This window comes from Xenopus tropicalis, chromosome 7 (genome assembly GCF_000004195.4).
Source record: "Xenopus tropicalis strain Nigerian chromosome 7, UCB_Xtro_10.0, whole genome shotgun sequence".
Classification (NCBI taxonomy): Eukaryota; Metazoa; Chordata; class Amphibia; order Anura; family Pipidae; genus Xenopus; species Xenopus tropicalis.
The window spans coordinates 67310771-67332556 of NC_030683.2; the positions used below are offsets into that span (position 1 = coordinate 67310771).

Below are 21786 nucleotides of genomic sequence, written 5' to 3' on the forward strand. Positions count from 1 at the left end.
TGTACTGAATCCTATGGGTAATGCATTTTTTTTGGTCAGTAGCAACATTTATATACAGGCACTCCAGCTGTTAAGAATACAGATTTGTATAGGGTTGATTCACTAAAGGTCGATTGTTAAAATTGACACGAAAAAAAAACCAAGTGACTCACTAAAGTATTATCACATGCGTTAAGTCGCATATCGCGTGCGTTAAATAGCACGCAACAGAATGCGTTAATTTTACCGCATAAAATAATACTAACACATGATTCACAAACACTTAGACGCGCTAAATATTCACATTTCTGTGCGAAAATTAACACCTACTTGGGGCAGGTGGTAATTATAGAAAAGTGCAGCTTTTGGCAACACAATATGGACTTTGCAGTGTTATTTATTCAAGTATGTGTTGGCCCTAGAGTGATGCAGCCTCCAGTTTGCAGGGAAATGGTCATTTTCAGAACAGTAGTTTTCCGAAAGTAATGGCGGGTATGGGTAATATGGTGTGCGAAAAACGACAGTTTGTGTGCGCTGCGTTAATTAGTGAGCTTTGCGTCAACTACCGCACAAAAATAGTCTTCGCGACTTAAATAACGCAAACAGCATCGCGTCTAAATTAACGCAAGTATCCTTTTAGTGAATTGTGCCTTAAGATGCAATAAAATTTTTAACGCATTCTATAAATAGCGCTTGTTTTATCGCACTTTAGTGAATCAACCCTTATGGCTGCTACAACCACAAAAACACATGGTAACACTTACAAGCAATCATTTTTAAGCTGGTAAAGTGTCATCCAAAGTTATCGACCAGACAGCTGCCACATGACTTTCATTCTCCAGCAATAATTCGGTGAATAAGTACGCCAACCAAGGAAACATTTGTGCCTACATCTCTCTAAATTCACACTACTGCACATGCAAGTGCCAGATTCCTTTTTCTGTCAGACATAGACCTTTGACACTGCTTTACCATGCATACAGGCATAGTGCCCTATTCTAATATAGATATGCAGAGAAAGAATATTCTATGCTTTTAAACATATCACAAGCACTTCTTACAAATGGAATATTGTCCTTTAACTAAGCAGGGGGCAGAAAGGAAGGTTTACTAACGGAAAGAAAGCAGTATCACAGTATGGAATATAGGATCATGAAATATAAATACAGTGGTGTGAAAAACTATTTGCCCCCTTCCTGATTTCTTATTCTTTTGCATGTTTGTCACACTTAAATGTTTCTGCTCATCAAACACATTTAACTATTAGTCAAAGATAACACAAGTAAACACAAAATGCAGTTTTTAAATGAGGGTTTTTATTATTTAGGGAGAAAAAAAATCCAAACCTACATGGCCCTGTGTGAAAAAGTAATTGCCCCCTGAACCTAATAACTGGTTGGGCCACCCTTAGCAGCAATAACTGCAATCAAGCGTTTGCGATAACTTGCAACGAGTCTTTTACAGCGCTCTGGAGGAATTTTGGCCCACTCATCTTTGCAGAATTGTTGTAATTCAGCTTTATTTGAGGGTTTTCTAGCATGAACCGCCTTTTTAAGGTCATGCCACAACATCTCAATAGGATTCAGGTCAGGACTTTGACTAGGCCACTCCAAAGTCTTCATTTTGTTTTTCTTCAGCCATTCAGAGGTGGATTTGCTGGTGTGTTTTGGGTCATTGTCCTGCTGCAGCACCCAAGATCGCTTCAGCTTGAGTTGACGAACAGATGGCCGGACATTCTCCTTCAGGATTTTTTGGTAGACAGTAGAATTCATGGTTCCATCTATCACAGCAAGCCTTCCAGGTCCTGAAGCAGCAAAACAACCTCAGACCATCACACTACCACCACCATATTTTACTGTTGGTATGATGTTCTTTTTCTGAAATGCTGTGTTACTTTTACGCCAGATGTAACAGGACACGCACCTTCCAAAAAGTTCAACTTTTGTCTCGTCGGTCCACAAGGTATTTTCTCAAAAGTCTTGGCAATCATTGAGATGTTTTTTAGCAAAATTGAGACAAGCCTTAATGTTCTTTTTGCTTAAAAGTGGTTTGCGCCTTGGAAATCTGCCATGCAGGCCGTTTTTGCCCAGTCTCTTTCTTATGGTGGAGTCGTGAACACTGACCTTAATTGAGGCAAGTGAGGCCTGCAGTTCTTTAGATGTTGTCCTGGGGTCTTTTGTGGCCTCTCGGATGAGTTGTCTCTGCGCTCTTGGGCTAATTTTGGTCGGCCGGCCACTCCTGGGAAGGTTCCCCACTGTTCCATGTTTTTGCCATTTGTGGATAATGGCTCTCACTGTGGTTCATGGTGTTTGATGAGCAGAAACATTTAAGTGTGACAAACATGCAAAAGAATAAGAAATCAGGAAGGGGGCAAATAGTTTTTCACACCACTGTAGATGATATATGATTAATATGGATAATGGATTATATATGATAATGGAATATATGATAACAGCAGTCCATAACAAATGAAGCCCAGTTCTTGAGTAATACATGGTTCTATACGTAAATACAAGAAAATTGATTTTTGTGAATAAATAACTGTCCAAAAATGGATGTAGTGAAAAAATAATCTGTTTACAATAATACCAATAATGAAATGAAGGTAGCTCTAGTATGGCAGATGCCATGTTAATATAGAACAAAGTCCTAAAAATGATGATGGCTAGAAATGCTGTATTTCATACACTGAGCTTATTGTACCAGCAGAGAGGTATCTTTTATGTTCACTAACACTGCACATGCTCAGTGTGCTCTGGCCAGCTGTTTCTAGGCTAAGCTTAGGGGGTTGTTGGAAATCACCAAGCATAAAATTTGGTATCTGATGCTCCTTGATGGATTAGTAATTTTTGATGCATAATTCACCAGTACCTGAGCTACTATGTAAAGTGAATCTGGATTAATTAACAGTTAGCCACGTTTTACCACTTTTATTTTATAAATACGGAATATTGTGAGTAAGTCCGTAAACTTAGGCAGGCTAGAGCTAATAATGATGCTGAAAGCATAATAGGAGTAATTTACTACAAGGAAAGCAAAGTGCAAGTAGTTCTTTTTTGCACTTTCCACACTGCCTTCTTTGTATAGAGAATTGCTGAAGGTTTCTGCACTCTGTTATTATCCACCCTACCCAACCCTTAACTTGTGCGTCATTCAGACACACAAGTTAAGGAGTGGCAGAGGATGCAGGCTGCTATGGGGCCCTCTCCTTACCATCTAACATAGGACAGGGTTGTATGTCTCACACGCCTTATTGCCCTTGAACTTAAGCCCAGGGAAACCGCGAATGGCCACTATTGTGTAGCATTTATTGCTTAGGCCTTTGTATAGCTGTAGTTCTGCTTTAAAGAGCAGCAGCTCACCTCACAACTACTTATTGTCTTCTAATATCACATTACCCCTCATCAGTTCAGCAGTTCGGTTCTAATTTAGGTTTAATTTACTTAACAGTCAAACTTCAAGTGTGGAAAAAGGCTTTAGGCTTTAGACTCGTGGTCCCTGAAATATCATACAAACAAAGAATTTTTTAAAGACTGTTAGGATCTGTTTACTTTCAGTCAGCATGTAAACATTGTGCTTCCTGGAAAAGTCATGGGGTCAAGTACATTTTGTAACATGTGTGTGTGTGTATATATATATATATATATATATATATATAATATATACAAACATACATTTTAGCAGATTTTCTTTTCAAAGCAGAGGGTACCTGTGAAGTAATGGGTGGTGCAACAAAATGCTGAGTTCCTGCTAATGTGTGGGCTAGCAGGCTACTGTATGACAAACAATCCCAAATAAATGTAGAGAACTTCAAAATGCAAAGAATGAGTAATACTGTGGAGTACAAGGTTCAAACAGTGAACAAAACAGGGGGTCCAGCCCACAATACATTACCTTCCATGCGCTACTTCTGCAGACACAACAAGCTGCTGTTTTTAACAATTACAGTATGTTGTTTTCTGAAACAATATTTGTTTGTTTTGGGGTTACTTTTCCTTTCTTTTTGCATATTTAAAATTGAAAAAAATGAATGTTTGTGAAAAAAAAGTGTCTATAAAACAAGCTTGTTACTTGTGTGTCTTTTTTTATGAAAGCACTTACATTGTTGTATTTCTGGCTTTCCAGCTTGTTGGCAATACTACCACATGCCAGTGAAGGTGAACTGCAATTTTAAATGCTTGATCTCCCTGTAGGAAGTTCATGCAGATTAGAACAAGTATCTTAAATCTGAATACACAGGATAACACATACATAAAAGCCAGGTCAGTGTTTACAAGTATGCAATCCCTTTAATATTGTGATTTTTATTATCAGGTATATATAAAGCACAAACATGACACATATAGCACAATAAGAGTAAGGCATATACATATACAAATACATTCCAATGGAACAGGTGCAGAGGGCCCATTATTGGAAAACTTACAACAATCTACAAGAGGAACTAAGACAACAGATGTGCAAAGGGAATCAGTGCAAAGCTTTAAAAATCAAATAGGATTATTAAAGGGTCATTTCAATTTTAAAAAAAAATTGTTGTATGATGCAGACAATTAATATTTGGTATTCAATTTAATTTTTCATGGTTCCTGAATTAGTTCTTTTGTTTAGCAGCTCGCCAGTACAGGTATAGGACCCGTTATCCAGAATGCTGGGGACCAAAGGTATTCTGGATAAGGGGTTTTCCGTAATTTGGATCTTCATGCCTTAAGTCTACTAAAAAATCAATTAAACATTAATTAAACCCAATAAGATTATTTTGCATCCAGTATGGATTAATTATATCTTAGTTGGGATCAAATACAAAGTACTGTTTTATTTTTACAGAGAAAAGGGAAATCAATTTTAAAAATCTGAATTATTTAATTAAAATGGAGTTAGACAGGCTTTCTGTAATTCTGAACTTTCTGGATATTGGGTTTCCGGATAAGGGGTCCCATACCTTTATAGAATTTCATAATATATCTGGTTGCTAGAAGTGTGTTTAACCTAGCAAGCAGGCAGAGGTTTGAATGAGAGGCTAGGAGAGGGCCCATATATAACGTATAGTGAAAATATAACAATAACAGGTGTCACAGAGGAATTATTTTTGGTTGTTGGGGTCAGTGACCCTGTCAAGCAGATTGCATTTTAAATTTCAAGCTGGAAAGAAGCAGAAGCATAAGGAAAATAAAGGACAGTTAGCGGAAATTTACAATTATCAATGTATGATGTTATGATATAATACATTTTTGTTGCATCTTTGGTTAGTCACAATTGCATTTTAGAGATATTCAATAGCAGAAAGCAATTGATTTAGGTAGGAAATGAGTGTACGTAGTAAAAGTAGATGCAGAATGAAAGATAACCACAAGTTAGCAGGCTCGATGACTAAAGGCACATTTGCAGATAGCAGGCATTATTGGGGATGAAGTAACATTCTCTTAAATAGCTTTGCATAAAGTTTTTGATGTAGAGGTGGCCAAGACCTGAATTAACTGAGCAGAGTTAGTATTAGGAGGGGGCTGGGAAAATAAAATGACACACAACAGGCAGACACGTGGCATTCAATCACATTTTTATGTTTAAATTAAATACATCCAAGCAGCTCAGTTTTTATAAATAAATAAATTAAAGAAGATATTTGTACAGACAGGAAGTGTCTTTACTTACCCCTGAGTAAATACACTGGGCAAGGGCATAGCCCACAGCAGTGCACATTTTAAAAGAATGACTATGGCGTTAAGCACACAGTAGGCTGTCTTTGGAAATACAGTTTCAAGCATTGGTTTCTTTTGTTTGATTTGTTTTCATTCTAAACCTGTAGGAAGATTGATCACTTGGAAGACATAAAGGCCACATTGCATAAACCTGATAAACCCAACTGCTTAAACCAACAGCAGCAAGAAGGCTGTCTAGTATTAAATCCAAAAGATTGAGGAGTGTTGGAGAAGAGTAAACATTTGTTCTTGATTATATCTTTGCCATTATAAATTGCTTGCCATAGTTCAACTAAATAGCCCAAAACTAACGAGTTGCTGTGAAATTTTGATTCGGGTTGTGAAATATCCCTTAAGTGCCCACGTTTTTTTATAAATAAATTTAAAAAATTAAATCTAGACTTTCATAATTTAGTGGTGGTTCCCCTTTTTCAGAAATCAGGACTTTATTTCCATATTTTAGTTTGTTATTGCCTTGAGGGTCAGCTTCACATGCTCCCTAATAAAAAGTGATTTTGTGTATTCTGAATAGGAATCCTCAGTACTGTCAGCTGATGACATTTGATGATTTTAGGGATGATTCTTCTTTCATAGATTTATGTGACAGCAGTTATTCCACATACTGTGTTTTTCCAAGTATCGGCGTGTCCAAAGTGAACAATGTCAAGCCAGCCGCATACTCTTCAAATATTGTAATCTGTAAAGAAAGAATAGATACTCAATTGGAAGCAGAAGTTGGAAGTTTTAGGCCTGTACAGCTGTGTTCTGCTCCATATGAGTTTTGGCACCTAAATCTGAATTCAGCATGTAGCAGGCCTATACAACACACTGTGATTGCAAGTCAGTACAATTGAAACTCTGGCCTTGTGCAAATTAAAAGTAAGCTGGGTTTATTTGTCAAGATTATTTGTTTTCATTGTTATATTTGCAGCTGCCTGAAAAAAGACATTGGCTTCTATGCGTTTGTGGCCATGTGCAAATCTTCAGTGTTAATAAATGAGCCCAACTTTATGTTAAGGTGTTTGAGACATAATATATATCCCAAAGAATAAGTGTTTCATCTCGAAATAAGATAATAATTCACTCTTCATAATAACTTATTATGCTTCAACTTTTTTTTCAAATTAAATCATGCTCAAAAGGAAGACAACTTACTTCATTGACCCCTGGCCATAACCAGGGTGCTGGGATAAAAAGAGTCTCCTGAGGTCCAATATCCCAATAACGTCCCAAGTTTTTGCCATTTATAAACACAACTCCTTTTTTCCACCCCTGTGAAAAGAACACCACACATCATTTCCTACTAAATGCAATGCATTCCACAACATTTGAACCATCAACTAAAAACTGGCACCTGTGTTGGGTTTAAATGCAGGTGTTCATGTTGAAGCTAATCCGCAGTCACATTGCAAAGTAGAATGAAATATATTCCCATATCAATTGACAAGAAAGATAATGTAAATAATATTTTCAGCACTAATTAAGTATTTGCAGGGCATGAATGCATGGCAGACTAGGCTTACACATTTTGGTCATGCTCTGCCTTGTATGATTCTGAGGCCTTCTGAACTGGATGTCGAGATACCAATGTATCTATATAAATATGACCTGCAGTATTATGTGGTACTGTTAAGCTCAATATAGGTTGAATCTTCATTAAAAAATAATGCATTAAAAATAATGTTGCCAGACTGCAGCAGCTTGGTGGAACCATGATGATGCAGGCCTAACTCACTACCCCCATTCCTGTGGAAATAAATGGGGATTTGCTCCATGAGTGGGTTTTGGGAAAAAATAAAATGTTTGCCACCTAACACCTGCCAAGCTTTTTATTCTTTTCAAAAGTGTAAAAAACAAACTATAACACAAAGGCTCAAGCAATCTGCTCACCATCCATGGAGGTTTACAGCAACACTCTATAGACTAAAAAATGAGGAGACGGTTCTTGCACAAAGGAGTGAAACAAGATCACTTTGCCCTTTCAAGATGTACTGTACACAAACTATGAAATTTCACAGATTCTATAGAAGTCCATGGAGGATAAATCTGAAAGGACATTTCAACCCCAAAAATGTTTTCCCTAAAAAAGGAAAACATCATTCCAAGCAACTTTCCACTATGAATTTATTGAAAATTATTAGTGCTTTAAAAGTTATTTGTAAAGGTACTGAAAGCAGCATTTGCTGAACTCCTGGTTGTTACTTTTTAAACAATGTAGCAAAGGTCAGTCTCCTCCAGCATAGAATAGAACAGGACTGGCACACTACTTCTAATAGCAATTATATATAAGTAAATAACCATTGAAAATTTATTATGAATGTATATTGCAAAGTTGCTTAGAATTATATTTTCTTTTATCAGGCTGTAAATTATTTTTTGAGTTGACTTGTCCTTTAAGGAAGCTGATGGTAACGTGTTTTTTTTTTTAAATTTATACAAAAAAAGATTGGCAGTTTCCAAATATCCAAAAATACCCAATTATAAATGTATTTAAGAAACATTGGAATTACAGGCAGAACAAGGAGATTTACAGACAATGCAGGAAACAAATGTTGCATTGGGACAGTGTAAATTGAAAACCATTACAGTTATATAGGTTAAACTATTTTGATGTAACATGTTCATATGTTTATATAGCAAGGATTGCTCCTGAAAGTAAGGGCAAAAACTAAGACAGGAAGTTTAACAACTTATCCACTTGACAGTTGCCAATATTATTTAGATATCACTTTAAGCATGCTACTGGTGAGAGGAAACTTAATACTTTTTATATGACACCAACAAATAGTTTTCCCATACTAAGCCGCAACCAATGGTTTCGTGATGGAAAACACTGTATCGCTTTGTCTGTTCTTCTCAAAAAATAAAATGATAAAATGGCTCATGTATCCTATTACAAGGGAAATACTGAAAATGGGAGTCTAAAACACTGAAATTTTAGGTATCATATACAAATGTGAAAGAGTGCAAAGTAGTTTTTGTTTTTCTTATACTGTGCCTCCTGATCCCAGCCCATACCCACCCCAAACTTGTAAGCTATGTTAGGGAGCACTGACAGGTGCAGGTTGTAATTGAATACTGTCCTTACCACCTCCCATAGCCCAGGGCTGCCTTGCACCAAGCAACAAGCAAATTATTGCTCTAGCACTTGCATCCAAGACATTGTTAACTGACACCTATAAATCCTTATTTTGTAAATCTAAGGCTTATTTATTAATTGTTCAGTGTAGAGGATGCGTCTTACCTGCAACCTAAGAAAGGTGTCCATTGGTGTAGGCCCAACATGCAGTGCACCTTGGTAGAATGTAGGCCCTGATTTGCACTCCGATAGGTCAGACCAGTGAACTTCATTAATTCTTTAAATAAAAATAATATTGAGTTCAGAAAATAGTCTAAGAAAAGACAATGTGAGCATTATTCATTATAGGACCCATAATTCATTTGAAAGATGTTTGATGATCTGGCAAAAACCCTAGGCCTAAGAGTAGTATAAGTAATACAGCTATTGCCTATACTCTAGTGAGAGCTGTCATGTGAGAATTCAGACTATTTATCTTAGGTCACCAAAGTGCTCCTGAAATGGAAACAGGTGGAGAAAACAGAATAAAAAATAAACAGTTTGCGATATTTTTAAATGTAATACGATCCTTCACACACCTTGTGAACTTGTCACACAAATACTCACTATTTAACTCTTTAGTGAGCTTGTGTTATATATATAAATCACAGCTCAGTGTAACTACTATGTTACACATATCAAAAAAGCATCAAGTGGGCTTATCTTTACATGCTCCCAAATGGGGTCAGGCAATTGTTCTCACAAGTGATTAAACAAAATTGATTTTTACAGAAAATTCCAACTGTGATAGGGCCTCAGTGTTGTTACAGCATACCTCCCATGTAGATGCAATGCAGAGCTTTCCTACAGTTTAAAATGAGACAAGGCATGTGCTTTGTGCTAAAACACTGTCCCGTAAAAGTAAGGAGAAAGAAAGCTACTGATGCAGTTTATTCCCAATAGATTAACCACAATAATGCATGCTAGAATGTTATATATATTCTGTAGAATATACCTGTATAAAGAAGCTCTCTGTGTTTAAGATAACAGCTGCCATATTAGTTTTGTCTGATGCCACTTCCTTGTCCTGCACCCTTGTGTCTATGGCCCTCAGGTCAGATTGCAGCAGGGAGGAAGAGGAGGGAAAAGGGACAGCAAAGCAAGCTGTGTAGGCTCACCCACATGCCTGGGAAGTTTGAACTGAGAGAAGGAAGACTGACAGAAACTCAGCAATTCAAAGAGCAAAATAGTTGTTCACCTACAGATATCCCTAAAATAACTACAGGGTCTAAACCCATTTCACTAAATTCACCACAGCCACCTACAGTGTCAGTTACAGGTGAGCAAGCATTTCAGACACAAAGGGTCAAACCCTGCTACCGCTGTGGGGGCCTGCATCAGCAACTGAACTGCAGATATAAATCAGAAACCTGTAGAAATTGTGGAAAGTTAGGCCACATTGCTCGTGTCTGTAGAAGCAAACCAGGCAGGCCTGACTAATTGTGACAGCCAGGAAAGTGACTGCACAGACTTGAATACAGTCAATACTACGCATGGGGGAGATGATGGCATTCATATTAAGTTGGAAATTGATGGGCATCCAGTAAACATGTTACTTGACACAGGTGCATCAGTATCACTAATATCAGAGTTTGTTTACAAGAACTGTTTAGGTGGAATTGCACTTCAGAACTCAATTTTACATCTCACTTCTTATACTGGAGAGAAGATTCCTGTACTTGGAGATCTAGATTCTAGCGCCAGTCACATATGAAGGTCAGTCATTTACATTGCCTTTAGTGGTTTTGAAGGGCGACAAGCCCTCCATTTTGGGCAGAAATTGGTTGAAGCGCCTAAAGCTGAATTGGGCTACAATATTTACTATCAAACAAACTGAAGCTACCTTTCACAAAAATCTGGAACAGGTCCTGAGTAAACATGACTCTTTCTTTAAGGAAGAATTTGGCAGTATTAAGGGGCTAAAGGCAACTTATCACTGTAAATTCAGGTGCAAAGCCCATTTTTCATAAGCCACATCCCTTGCCATATGCCCTTAAAGAACCTGTGGAGAAAGAACTAGAAAGAATGGAACATGGTATTGTGTCACGTGTCAAATACAGCAGCTGGGCTGCCCCAATTGTAGTGGTCCCCAAAAAGGGCAAAACTATTAGACTTTGTGGTGACTACAAGGTCACTGTCAATCGCTGTTTTGAACCAGAACCCTACCCACTACCAAATGTAGAGGACTTGTTTGCTACACTTGCTGGAGGTAAATACTTTAGCAAAATTGATTTATCAACAGCTAGAGCTGGACCCGGATTCAAAGCCATTTTTTACCATCAACACACACAAGGGTTTGTTCCAATACCAGCGCTTACCATTTGGAGTATCTACAGCACCAGCAATCTTTCAGCATGCAATGGATCAGATTCTTCAAGGAATCGATCATATGGTCTGTTTTCTGGATGACATTTTAATTACAGGTTCACCTGTTGAAGAGCACTTGGCACTGTTAGATAAGGTGTTATCAAAATTAAAAGCATCTGGGGTGCGAGTAAAATTGTCCAAGTGTCACTTTCTCCAGGAGTCTGTAGAATACTTAGGATACCGCATAGATGCACAAGATCTTCACCCAACAGAAACAAAGTTAACTGCTATTGTTAATGCACCTTCACCTTCAAATGTGTCTGAACTACGCTCCTTCTTAGGACTGCTAAATTACTATGGATGATTACTTCCAAATCTGTCAACATTATTGCAACCCTTACATGAACTTTTGCAGAAAGATACCAAGTGGGCTTGGTTAGCCGAGTGTGAAAAAGCATTTCGGGATGTAAAGCAAAGTCTAACCAACAGCAAGTGGCTAGCACACTATGACCCTAGTAAGCCACTCAGATTAGCATGTGATGCCTCACCCTATGGAGTTGGAGCAGTTATATCACATATACTGCCTAATGGAGAAGAACATCCAATTGCTGTTGCGTTTAGAACCCTAACACAAACAGAGCACAACTATGCTCAAATAGAGCGGGAGGCACTAAGTATTATTTTTGGAGTAAAAAAATTTCATAAATATCTTTATGGATGGAAGTTTTCACTGGTCACTGATCACAAACCACTTCTCGCCATTCTTGGGCCAAAATCAGCAATTCCAACATTGGCAGCACTTCGAATGCAACGGTGGGCACTACTCCTATTGGCATATGACTATGATATTGTATATAGACATTCTCAGGATCATGGGAATGCAGATGCTCTATCACGGCTTCCATGCCCATATACAACAGATGTTCATGATGAAAGTGTCATTTTTCAAGTTTCATTTGCAGAGGAACTACCTATTTCTTGCAAAGATATTGCAGCTGCAACAAGTCGTGATCCTCTTCTGGCAAAAGTGTGGGACTTTACTTCCAAAGGCTGGCCGAACTACAGCTCTGACAAAATCCTTAAGCCATATTTTGAAAAGAGAGATAAGCTTTCCATAGATCAAAGTTGTTTTCTGTGGGGGATACGGGTTGTCATTCCCCCAAAATATCGTCAGAGGCTCTTGCATGAACTTCACGAAGGCCATCCAGGTGTAAACAGGATGAAAGCAGGAGCTTGTGGTTACCTGTGGTGGCCAGGCCTGGATCAAGATATAGAAATTTTTGTAAGTCAGTGTACTGCTTGTGCTTCTGTACAAAATCAGCCACCCACTGCACCCCTTCACCCATGGACATGGGCCACATCGCCGTGGGAAAGAATCCATATTGACTATGCTGAAATAAATCAGCAAACATTTCTTGTGGTTATCGACAGCTATTCCAAGTGGTTGGAGGTTGGTTGAAACACTCAGTAGCCAGTGAGTCCGCTCGCACTACAGGAGAGTTGAGAGAAGGGGAAAGAATCCATATTGACTATGCTGAAATAAATCAGCAAACATTTCTTGTGGTTATCGACAGCTATTCCAAGTGGTTGGAGGTTGGTTGAAACACTCAGTAGCCAGTGAGTCCGCTCGCACTACAGGAGAGTTGAGAGTTTGCCGATTTCTGTTTAACTATAGGAATACTCCACATTCAGTCACTGAAAGTACCCCAGCGGAACTGTTTTTAAAGAGGCATCTCCGAAGCAGGCTGGATTTGCTTAAACCCATTTAGCTGATACAGTGGAGAAACATCAGAAGCAACAAGTCAGAGCACATAATAGCTCCAGACAAAGAAACAAAGACTTTTACCCAGGTGATAAGGTCTTGGTTCAAGACTTCCACCACTCAGGGCGCCTTTGGTCTCCAGGGACCATTTTTCATAGAAGGGGTCCCCTGACGTACGAGGTGCAAATTGGTAACGGTCACATCCATGTCCATGTGGAGCATCTGGTTCCAGATAAGAGTGTGTCACCCGTACCTCCTTCATTTTCTACAATTGACTTTCAAGTACCTGTAGCACCCTCACAGGAATTACCAGATGCCAACAATTCATCTAATCCAACCAGTGCTACAGCCTCTGAGGGTGAACGGAGGTATCCGATATGAGAACGCAAGCCTCCTGAGAGACTGGACTTATAATGCCACTATGTTATTGTTAACTTGGACTTTTCCGTCTTAAAATGTTTAGAACGGAGTTAAACTGTTGGTTATTATATATATAATATATATCTATACTGTTTAGATCTACTTTTTGCTAAAAAGGGAGGAATGTAGTAACCTGCTTGCGTAGACATTTTGGTTAAGGGCATTTTTGCTGTTTTGCCATTGCTTGATGATGATATTGCAGTTCCTGTTTTGTGCTTCCTGTTAAGCTGAGAGCAAGCATGGAGCAGGCCAGATCTACCTGCCATGTTCTAATAAATATACCAAAGGTTCCAGTGTGTATCTGACTACTTAACCTGAACTAACACAGCAGAAGCATTAACCCACTGCTAGCCAGCAGTTTATCACAGTAATAATAAAAGAGGCGCCGGCGCTTCAAATTGGGCACAGTCATGTCAGAATGGGCAAAGGCATGACAAAATGGGCACGGTTTTGGCAAAAAAGACTTTCACTTTCACTTTTCACAAATTTTCCTGACGTTTTGCAAATTTTCGGGCGAAACGGTACAGATTCACTCATAACTATATATAACACTAGCTCACTGGAGGATTAAGTAGTGAGTATTTGTGTAAACACGTTCTTTTAGTGCACAAGATGTGTAAAGGAATTTATTGCATTTAAAAATGCTGCACTTATAATTGGTTATATTTTATTCTATTTTTTCTCTGTTTCCTTTTTGGGAGCAATTTGGTGACCAGATATATAGTGTAACTCTGCATGCGAACATAAGCTGGACACTGAAATGTAGGTTTTTATGTGTGAATGCTCCCCTGCAGACATCAGTGCCCCTATGACTAAGCTGAACCAGGCTTAGCCTTGAATAAAGTTAAGTGCTATTCAACACAGGGTTAATTGGATATATTGCTGTAATCTGAATGTTAATGGCAACTGTTTAGAAATAAACCTATTATGTACCCTTGCCATTTGTTTATACAACAATTGTATTTCCACTTCAATGCTTATTTAGAACTTAGAATTACAGGTACAACAAAGATTTGACATGAAAATATATCAAGCATTATCATGTTTATTCGGGTGCTAAATTTACATTTTATTCAGAACATTACACAACATGGTGCCCATTTTACAATTACTTCTAAAATGTTTGGTAATAGTAATATAGTTGTAATATTAGAGTACTTGTAAGCAAAAGACAGGGAATGGATGTAATTTTAAACATTACCATAGCTATAGAAGTTAATGTATGAAAACTTTAATATTTAAGAGGCTGGGACCCAGAGCTGTTATATATATATATATTTATGTACAGCATGGTGAACAGATTTATAGCATGAAACTCTCTCTCTCACCTGTTCATAAAAGTTGAATTCATGTCCAAACTGTATATCTTAAAATTCTTTAAAGGGTTGTCTCTCAGATACACATCGCCAACAATACCTTAGGGTGATCAAAGGAGATAAGCAATGAGGATGAAAAGCAGTTAAAGCAGATCTTTTGGGCATGAAATGAAACAGGGAGTTGTTTTTATCTATTTCTAGTTCAAACACTTTTCTTCTTAAGTTTTCTCTAAATGTTATTCATAGAGATCCACAAACCAATATGGGATACGGGTGATATAAGATGGATCCGATCTTTTGGGTTGGATCACAGGCTGATGGGATTTTTAAACCTGCCCAATCTATATCTGGCTGATTTTCAAGCTTATATCGGTCGGGTAGGTCCATCGGGAGTCCCATACATGAATGGATAATCTGCTGCAGCAGTCCTATAAATACTTAAACATCAGGAGAGCTGATATGGAACAATTTATGTGCCAAGGCTGATAACAAGATGCTTAATCCTTCTGGTGCCAATTGCACTGGACAGAAATCAGGATGTACCAAGAACAGGTAGGATTCACATGAAAAAGTCATCTTGCATTAAGTGCCCGGACTGCTTGTCCAGGGGTGCTTGGGAGCTTGCTTGGTAATCAGTGCTGTGGAATACAACTCTAAACCATTGATAATATATTAAGGAACCCTGTTCTGACAAGCTTAGAAGTAAAGCAGTAAAGCATAGTAACGTAGACTGTTCATAACAATATTAATGGGTCCTTAGTGACCAAATGAATCCCAGCAATTACCTGCTGGTGAGACCTGATAGGCTCAGTACTTGCAATCAGTAAGAGTGATAAAATGCTATTTTTAGATCTGCAACTATCAGGAAAGCTGAAATAAGCAATTAGCACTATAAATGTATCTTTAACCTGCTTCTAGCTGTGGTCACACAATGTTTTATTGTTTTTAAGAAACTTAAGGTTCAAACAAGATTCATGCTTATTAATCTTACTCTCCTTCTGTCTTTTATGCTTCAGAGTATAACACGGCTAAATGTCTGATACAGGGAATCCATGGCAGGAATAATTAATGCGCAGAAAAAGCTACGTCTGATAACATAACATAAATAAAGATTGTGTGATGGGGAACGTTTGCTTATACAGTATAGAGCTTCTTAAATTATACATAGGCATTCACAGATTTGAAATTGGTATATGTTTTGCTTTCAGAAGTCTATTAACTCTGCATAATAATAAAGTCTATATTGATAATGAGATTCTGCTCATGGTCATAGGCATCTGCGCAGTAATTAAACATGTCATGGTTGTAGGGAACTGAAGGAAAATGTTGGATGAATGCACCAAATAGTTTTAGAAACTAGCTATATCCTAATAACATAAGGGATAGTACTTACAATATAGTATATTAGTACATCCATACATTATCGTAAAAGCAACATGGGCATGACTAATTTACAAGAAAATGCTAGTGCTTGAAAATATTCATTTATACAGCGAATGTTATAAAAATTTAAAGAAACAGCACATTCCTGTGTGCCTATTACTCTTGGGCAATAATTCCCAACCAGTGGTTTGTAAATGTGATTCCCTTTGATGTTGCTCCCAGTGCCCTCTAGTTACACACAGGGGCACATTTACTAATCCACGAACATTCGAAAAGCGTCCGAATGCGTTTCTTTCGTAGTGATCGGTATTTTGCGACTTTTTCGAGCACTCAATACGAAAAAGTAGCGACAATTCGCGAAAGTCGTAATGGCTATGAAAAAGTCGTGACAATTCACAAAAGTCATAATGGCTATGAAAAAGTCGCGACAATTCACGAAAGTCATAATGGCTATGAAAAAGTCGCGACAATTAACGAAATTTGTAATGGCTATGAAAAAGTCGTGACAATTCGCCAAAGTCGTAACGGCTACGAAAAAGTCGCAAAAAATACGAAAAAGTCGCAAAATGTTCGTTTTCCAATCCGAATTTTTCCCATTCCGATTCGGATTCGTGGATTAGTAAATCAGCCCCACAGTTTTGCTCCAACCAGAGCCTCCTGCAGGCCAGCAGTCCAAATGGGGCTACCAAATAGCCAATCACAGTCCTTATTTGGCATCTCCAAAGAACTTTTTCATGCTTGTGTGGCTCACCAACACTTTTTACATCTGGGTGTGACTCACAAGTACAAAAGGTTGGGGATACCTGCTCTTGAGATTCCCCTACACAACTAAATATAATCAAACTTTTTAGTTCTCTCCCAACTTGCAGCACATACCTTTGCGCTGATTATCTATCATGGGTCCATAATTCACTCTTCCACAGTTCTCTACCAGTATTGACAGTTTTCTGTAAGCCTATGAATAAAAATTTCCCATTATTTGTATGTACATCTTTATAAAGCGCTACTTATGTACGCAGTGCTGTACAGTAGAATACATTAATACAAACAGGGGGTTATTAAGATAATAGATAAATACAAAATATAACAATAAATGCAAGATACAGTTGCAACAAGTTAAGAGTCAAAGACACAAAAGGATGGAGGCCCCTGCCCTGTAGAGCTTACAATCCATTATTTGAAATAAATACAATGCTTCATCTAAAAAATACTTAGGGGGTCATTTACTACTGTTTTTTTTTTTTACGATTCTGATTTTAACACTAAAAGCCACAGAAAAAAAAGCCACAACTTTTTTTAGACTTAGGGGCTGATTTACTTACCCACGAACGGGTCGAAATGAGTCCGATTGCGTTTTTTTCGTAATGATCGGTATTTTGCGATTTTTTCGTATTTGTTGCGTTTTTTTCGGCTTCTTTACGAATTTTTCGTTACCAATACGATTTTTGCGTAAAAACGCGAGTTTTTCGTATCCATTACGAAAGTTGCGTAAAAAGTTGCGCCTTTTTCGTAGCGTTAAAACTTACGCGAAAAGTTGCGCATTTTTCGTAGCGTTAAAACTTAAAAGGTGCAAAGTTTCACGTAAGTTTTAACGCTACGAAAAAAGCGCAACTTTTTGCGCAAGTTTTAACGCTACGAAAAATCGCCAGATTTTACGCAACTTTCGTAATGGATACGAAAAACTCGCGTTTTTACGCAAAAATCGTATTGGTAACGAAAAATTCGTAAAGAAGCCGAAAAAATCGCAACAAATACGAAAAAGTCGCAAAATGTTCGTTTTCAAGTCGGAACTTTTCCAATCCGGGTCGGATTCGTGGGTTAGTAAATCAGCCCCTTAATGTGCATCAAAACAGCTACAATTTGCTAGCAAAAACTTGCCGAGATCATGTAGAAGTCATTGGCAGATGTCCTTTCCCTTCCCTGAAGAATCCTTCTTTTGCTCCGAAACTTTAGAGGTTTCGGTTTTTTGACACTTTTTTTGCGCAACAATTTGAAAAGTAGAGATTACAGTGCAGTTTCGCAACTTTTCTGCGACTTTTTCCCACACTGACCTTTCAGTTCAGACTTTTAAGTAAATGTCAGTCATTTGTGGAAATGAGTTTATTCGATTTTTTTAAAAGTCAAAAAATGGGAAATGTTTTAGTAAATGTGTTAGTAATGTACCCCTTAGTATTATATAGTACATTGACCAAACATAAATTTGTCAAATAATTCATGCAAAATTGGTTGTGGTAATGATAGCCAGAAACTGACTTTTATTTGCCAAAAAGTAGTCACATAAAAGTTGGTCTAATGCAAACCAGGCAAAACAGTCAGAGCAGTTGTTGCAAGTGTATGGCTGTACATTTTTGAGCTATAGACTGCTGTGTGATGGAATCACCATTTTATTGGGCAAATCAAAGGGAGTTTTCCCACAGAGAAATGTACAGTAGAAGAGGATGAGATAACATTAAAATCATCCAAGTAAAATTCAGTATCTGCTAATGAAAAGGTGAAATATAAAAACCCTAAGCTTACCGGAACCTCAGGAATATCCAGTTCTTCCTTTTTATAATCTACTGTGCCAATAGACTGGCTGCTAGCAAATATCTGCAAAAGAAAGTTACTGGTGAATAGGCAAATACACAAATATACATTTTCCTGAAAAACAAATTTAATAAAAAATAAAGTAGCACAAGAGTACAATGTGCAAAGTGCAATTTGTGGTGTGTTTTTACCCAAAATGCAGCTCTTTTTTTACCAATTGGCGTTAATTGGGCCCATTTTGCAACTGACATTTTCATTGTGGGAAATGCATCACTTAGGGTGATTATCATGTGATACTTTTGGCGCAGATCTGTTGTACCTATTGACACAGCCCTCTGTAGGAACCCTGGAATTACCTCAATCATCATGGTGGTAGTTGCTCCAGGGTTCCTTTGGGTCAATAGGCACACTTGCACATGATTTTGTAATGGGGGCATTTTGTCGCAATTTATTATGTGACAAAACCGCAAGAATTCCTAATGCAAAAATACACCAGCTAAAAATTTTTGAAATCACGTAGAAATAAATGGCAGATATCCCTTTTACAACTTACACAATCTTTCTTTGCTTTGTGGTTTTAGAGGTTTTCAGGGTTTTTTGACACACAAAAAAGTTGTGGTTTTCATGCGACAATAAGAAAAAGTTGCGGTTTCGCAACTTTTTTTCATTAGTACTTTTTCAATTCAGATATTTTAATTAATAACTGTCATTCATGGAAATGATTTAAGATGAGGTTTTTAAAAAAGGTAAAACCACAAAAATCCAAATGTTAATACCCAGCTGGTGCTCCTGTTAGCAGTAAACTGCACTGGCCTGGGGTACATGCAGGTGAGTGATCCCCTTCCATCTTCTTTTTCTGCAATCACAGGGCCAGCACCTGAGTGAAAAGCAGGCTTTTTTTGTTAAAGTCCAGCTTTTCACTCTATTACACATGTGCAGCCGGTGTGAAGAAAGAACAGGATATGCCCCTGGCCAGCGCAGTTTTCGGCTAATGGGAGCACCAGCCTATCAGACTAGCGAATACAATCACTGGGGGATGCCTAACAATTCGACTTCATTCTACTTTAACGAACAGCATCTCTACTCACACAACCTGAGCTTACATGCATTCATAAATGAGCACTTAGGTCTCATAGCTGACTTCTTGACCTGGCATACATTACCTGGGCTCTGTCATGAATATTTCCCTTGGTGTGGAATTTTCCTCCTCCGTAAATAATGGTCTCATACAAGGTATATCCATATGACTGCCCATTTCCATCGTTCACTGGTAGGTTTTCCATATTTACTGGTTCTGCTGATTTAAATGGCTGGCGTAGACGATATTTTTAAACAAAATTAAATTAGCAAAGTGAGGCATTAATTTCTCTCACCACACTAGTAAATCACACAGTATTCTGAGATTAAAGACTGGCAAGGCAAATTTGTTGGGCCCAAGACACAAGAATATTGTAAATCAAATGGTTCTAATCATTCAGATGTACAGAAGGCTAGTCTGTCAAAGAGACTATAAAGATACTATTCTATACTGTATAGAAAACGAATCGATTAAAGAGATGAGAGCAAGAATTCATATAATATAATGTAACTATCCTTTTAATAGTGTAACTTCATGTCTTTATATTGTTATTACCTGCATATGCTTTGTTTTAAAAAGACACTCCCTCCCAAGCACCATAACAATGTGACAGTGTATAACTATGTCTTTTTTTTTGGGGGGGGGGGATTTATTTATGTAAAACAAAAAATCACTTCAACTATTTAAAAATTAAAAATTATGATTAGTTCAGGTACAATGTTGATGCAATGTGAGGGATACAGGTTGTAGATTTAATGGGGTTTTTTCAGTTATTCAACTTCTTTCTACAGTTGTACTTTTTTTACCATTTTTCTATTCCCATGTAATAGAATTAGCCAGGGCTTACAAATGTTTTCATATTTTTTTGGAGCATGAACATAGGTAAGTTTTATTAAGAGCTGTATTTTATTATATTGCGCCAAAAGAGGGTTGAGAAGAGCCAAAAGAGGGTTGTTGGGGGATCAGGCCTCATCCATTTAACATCTGTTTACATTAGTAAAATATTCTAGTTTTATAGTTTTATAAGCAGACATGTCTCTGGAGACATCACTTGGAGAAGTGCCAACTCCTCAGCTAAGTAACTAGTAACTTCGCTCCCATCAACAAACTATACAAGTTGGAAATAATTTTCAATAAAATTGTTAATATCACTGCTACAAAGCTGACATATATGAGTATAGGAAGTGTATTGGGTAAATAATACATTTAAAGTTAATCTCCTAAAAGTATTATACTAATACGTAGATAACCTATAATTTCCTTCTAGGTCTCCTTTTTCAAAAAGAGAAAGAATATATTTATTTAAAGCTGTACACAAAAGATGTGTATATTAGTATTTCTTTGCTCATTACAGATATCCTACAGCTTTCTACGGCAGTTTTTGAGCATTCTTTGTTCTCATCTAAACCCGGCTAAGAGACATGATGCTACTTTTTTTTATTTTCTATGGCAGATTATTTTCTCTTTTTTTTGTAGCTATGACAAGTAGCTGCTACTAAGTAGCTTCATGTATCTTAGCCCTAAGAGGGAAATACTGGTAATCTAGTTCCCCCATCTCTCACCCTATTCTGTTTAAGGACAATGGCACAAAGGGCTGTTTTCTCTTGCTCTATAGGAGGTAGAACAAAATGCTCCGCATTTTCAAGTCATAACCCCCAATATGAAACTGCACTGGGCACTTCAAAACTTCAAAACTTCAAAACTTACAGAAGTGGGAATTTTGAGCATTTTGTCCCACAAGGTAGCCGAATTTCTAATAAGTAATTTAGTGAAAAATGTTGTTTTCATTATTGTAATATTACACATCAGATGTGTTTGCTTCTTTGCTTCTTACCTCTTCTACAAAGGGCAAAACTTCCCACAAAGGCAAACAGCGTTTCAGTTCTACAGGACCATAGGAAGCCTTTAAGGAAAGGCTTGGCACTGGTGGAAGAGGTTTTTCCGCTAAGGGAAAAGAATGGCACACAATTTATTATTGATTTATGATCACATGATTTACTGGTGATTACATTACTGGTGAATATTTAACAGACCAGGATAGTGGTAGTAGTGGCACCAGACCCAGAAGCTTGTAGGGGGCCTAACAGTATAGAAGGCCATGTAGGACCAAGCTGATGCACATTTTCAATTTAAGTTTTAGAAGTGGCTCATTTAGTTAAGACATATGAATTTGGTTAGTAACTTCTAATTATATCACT

The 21786-nt window shown here is 37.6% G+C and overlaps 1 protein-coding gene across 1 annotated transcript in view; it reads right to left on the reverse strand.

Annotated features, from left to right (window-relative positions):
- Positions 1–4242: 4242 nt before the first annotated feature.
- The window catches only part of glb1l2 (galactosidase beta 1 like 2), a 56268-nt gene continuing 38724 nt past the window's right edge, over positions 4243–21786 (reverse strand). The window contains exons 12-19 of the mRNA XM_018095887.2: positions 21423–21532; positions 19674–19820; positions 18502–18573; positions 16861–16939; positions 14614–14701; positions 8923–9034; positions 6834–6950; positions 4243–6375 (exon numbers count right to left, since the gene is read on the reverse strand). Coding sequence (XP_017951376.2) covers positions 6289–6375; positions 6834–6950; positions 8923–9034; positions 14614–14701; positions 16861–16939; positions 18502–18573; positions 19674–19820; positions 21423–21532 — 812 coding nt within the window. The 3' untranslated portion in view covers positions 4243–6288. The remainder of the gene's footprint in view (positions 6376–6833; positions 6951–8922; positions 9035–14613; positions 14702–16860; positions 16940–18501; positions 18574–19673; positions 19821–21422; positions 21533–21786) is intronic.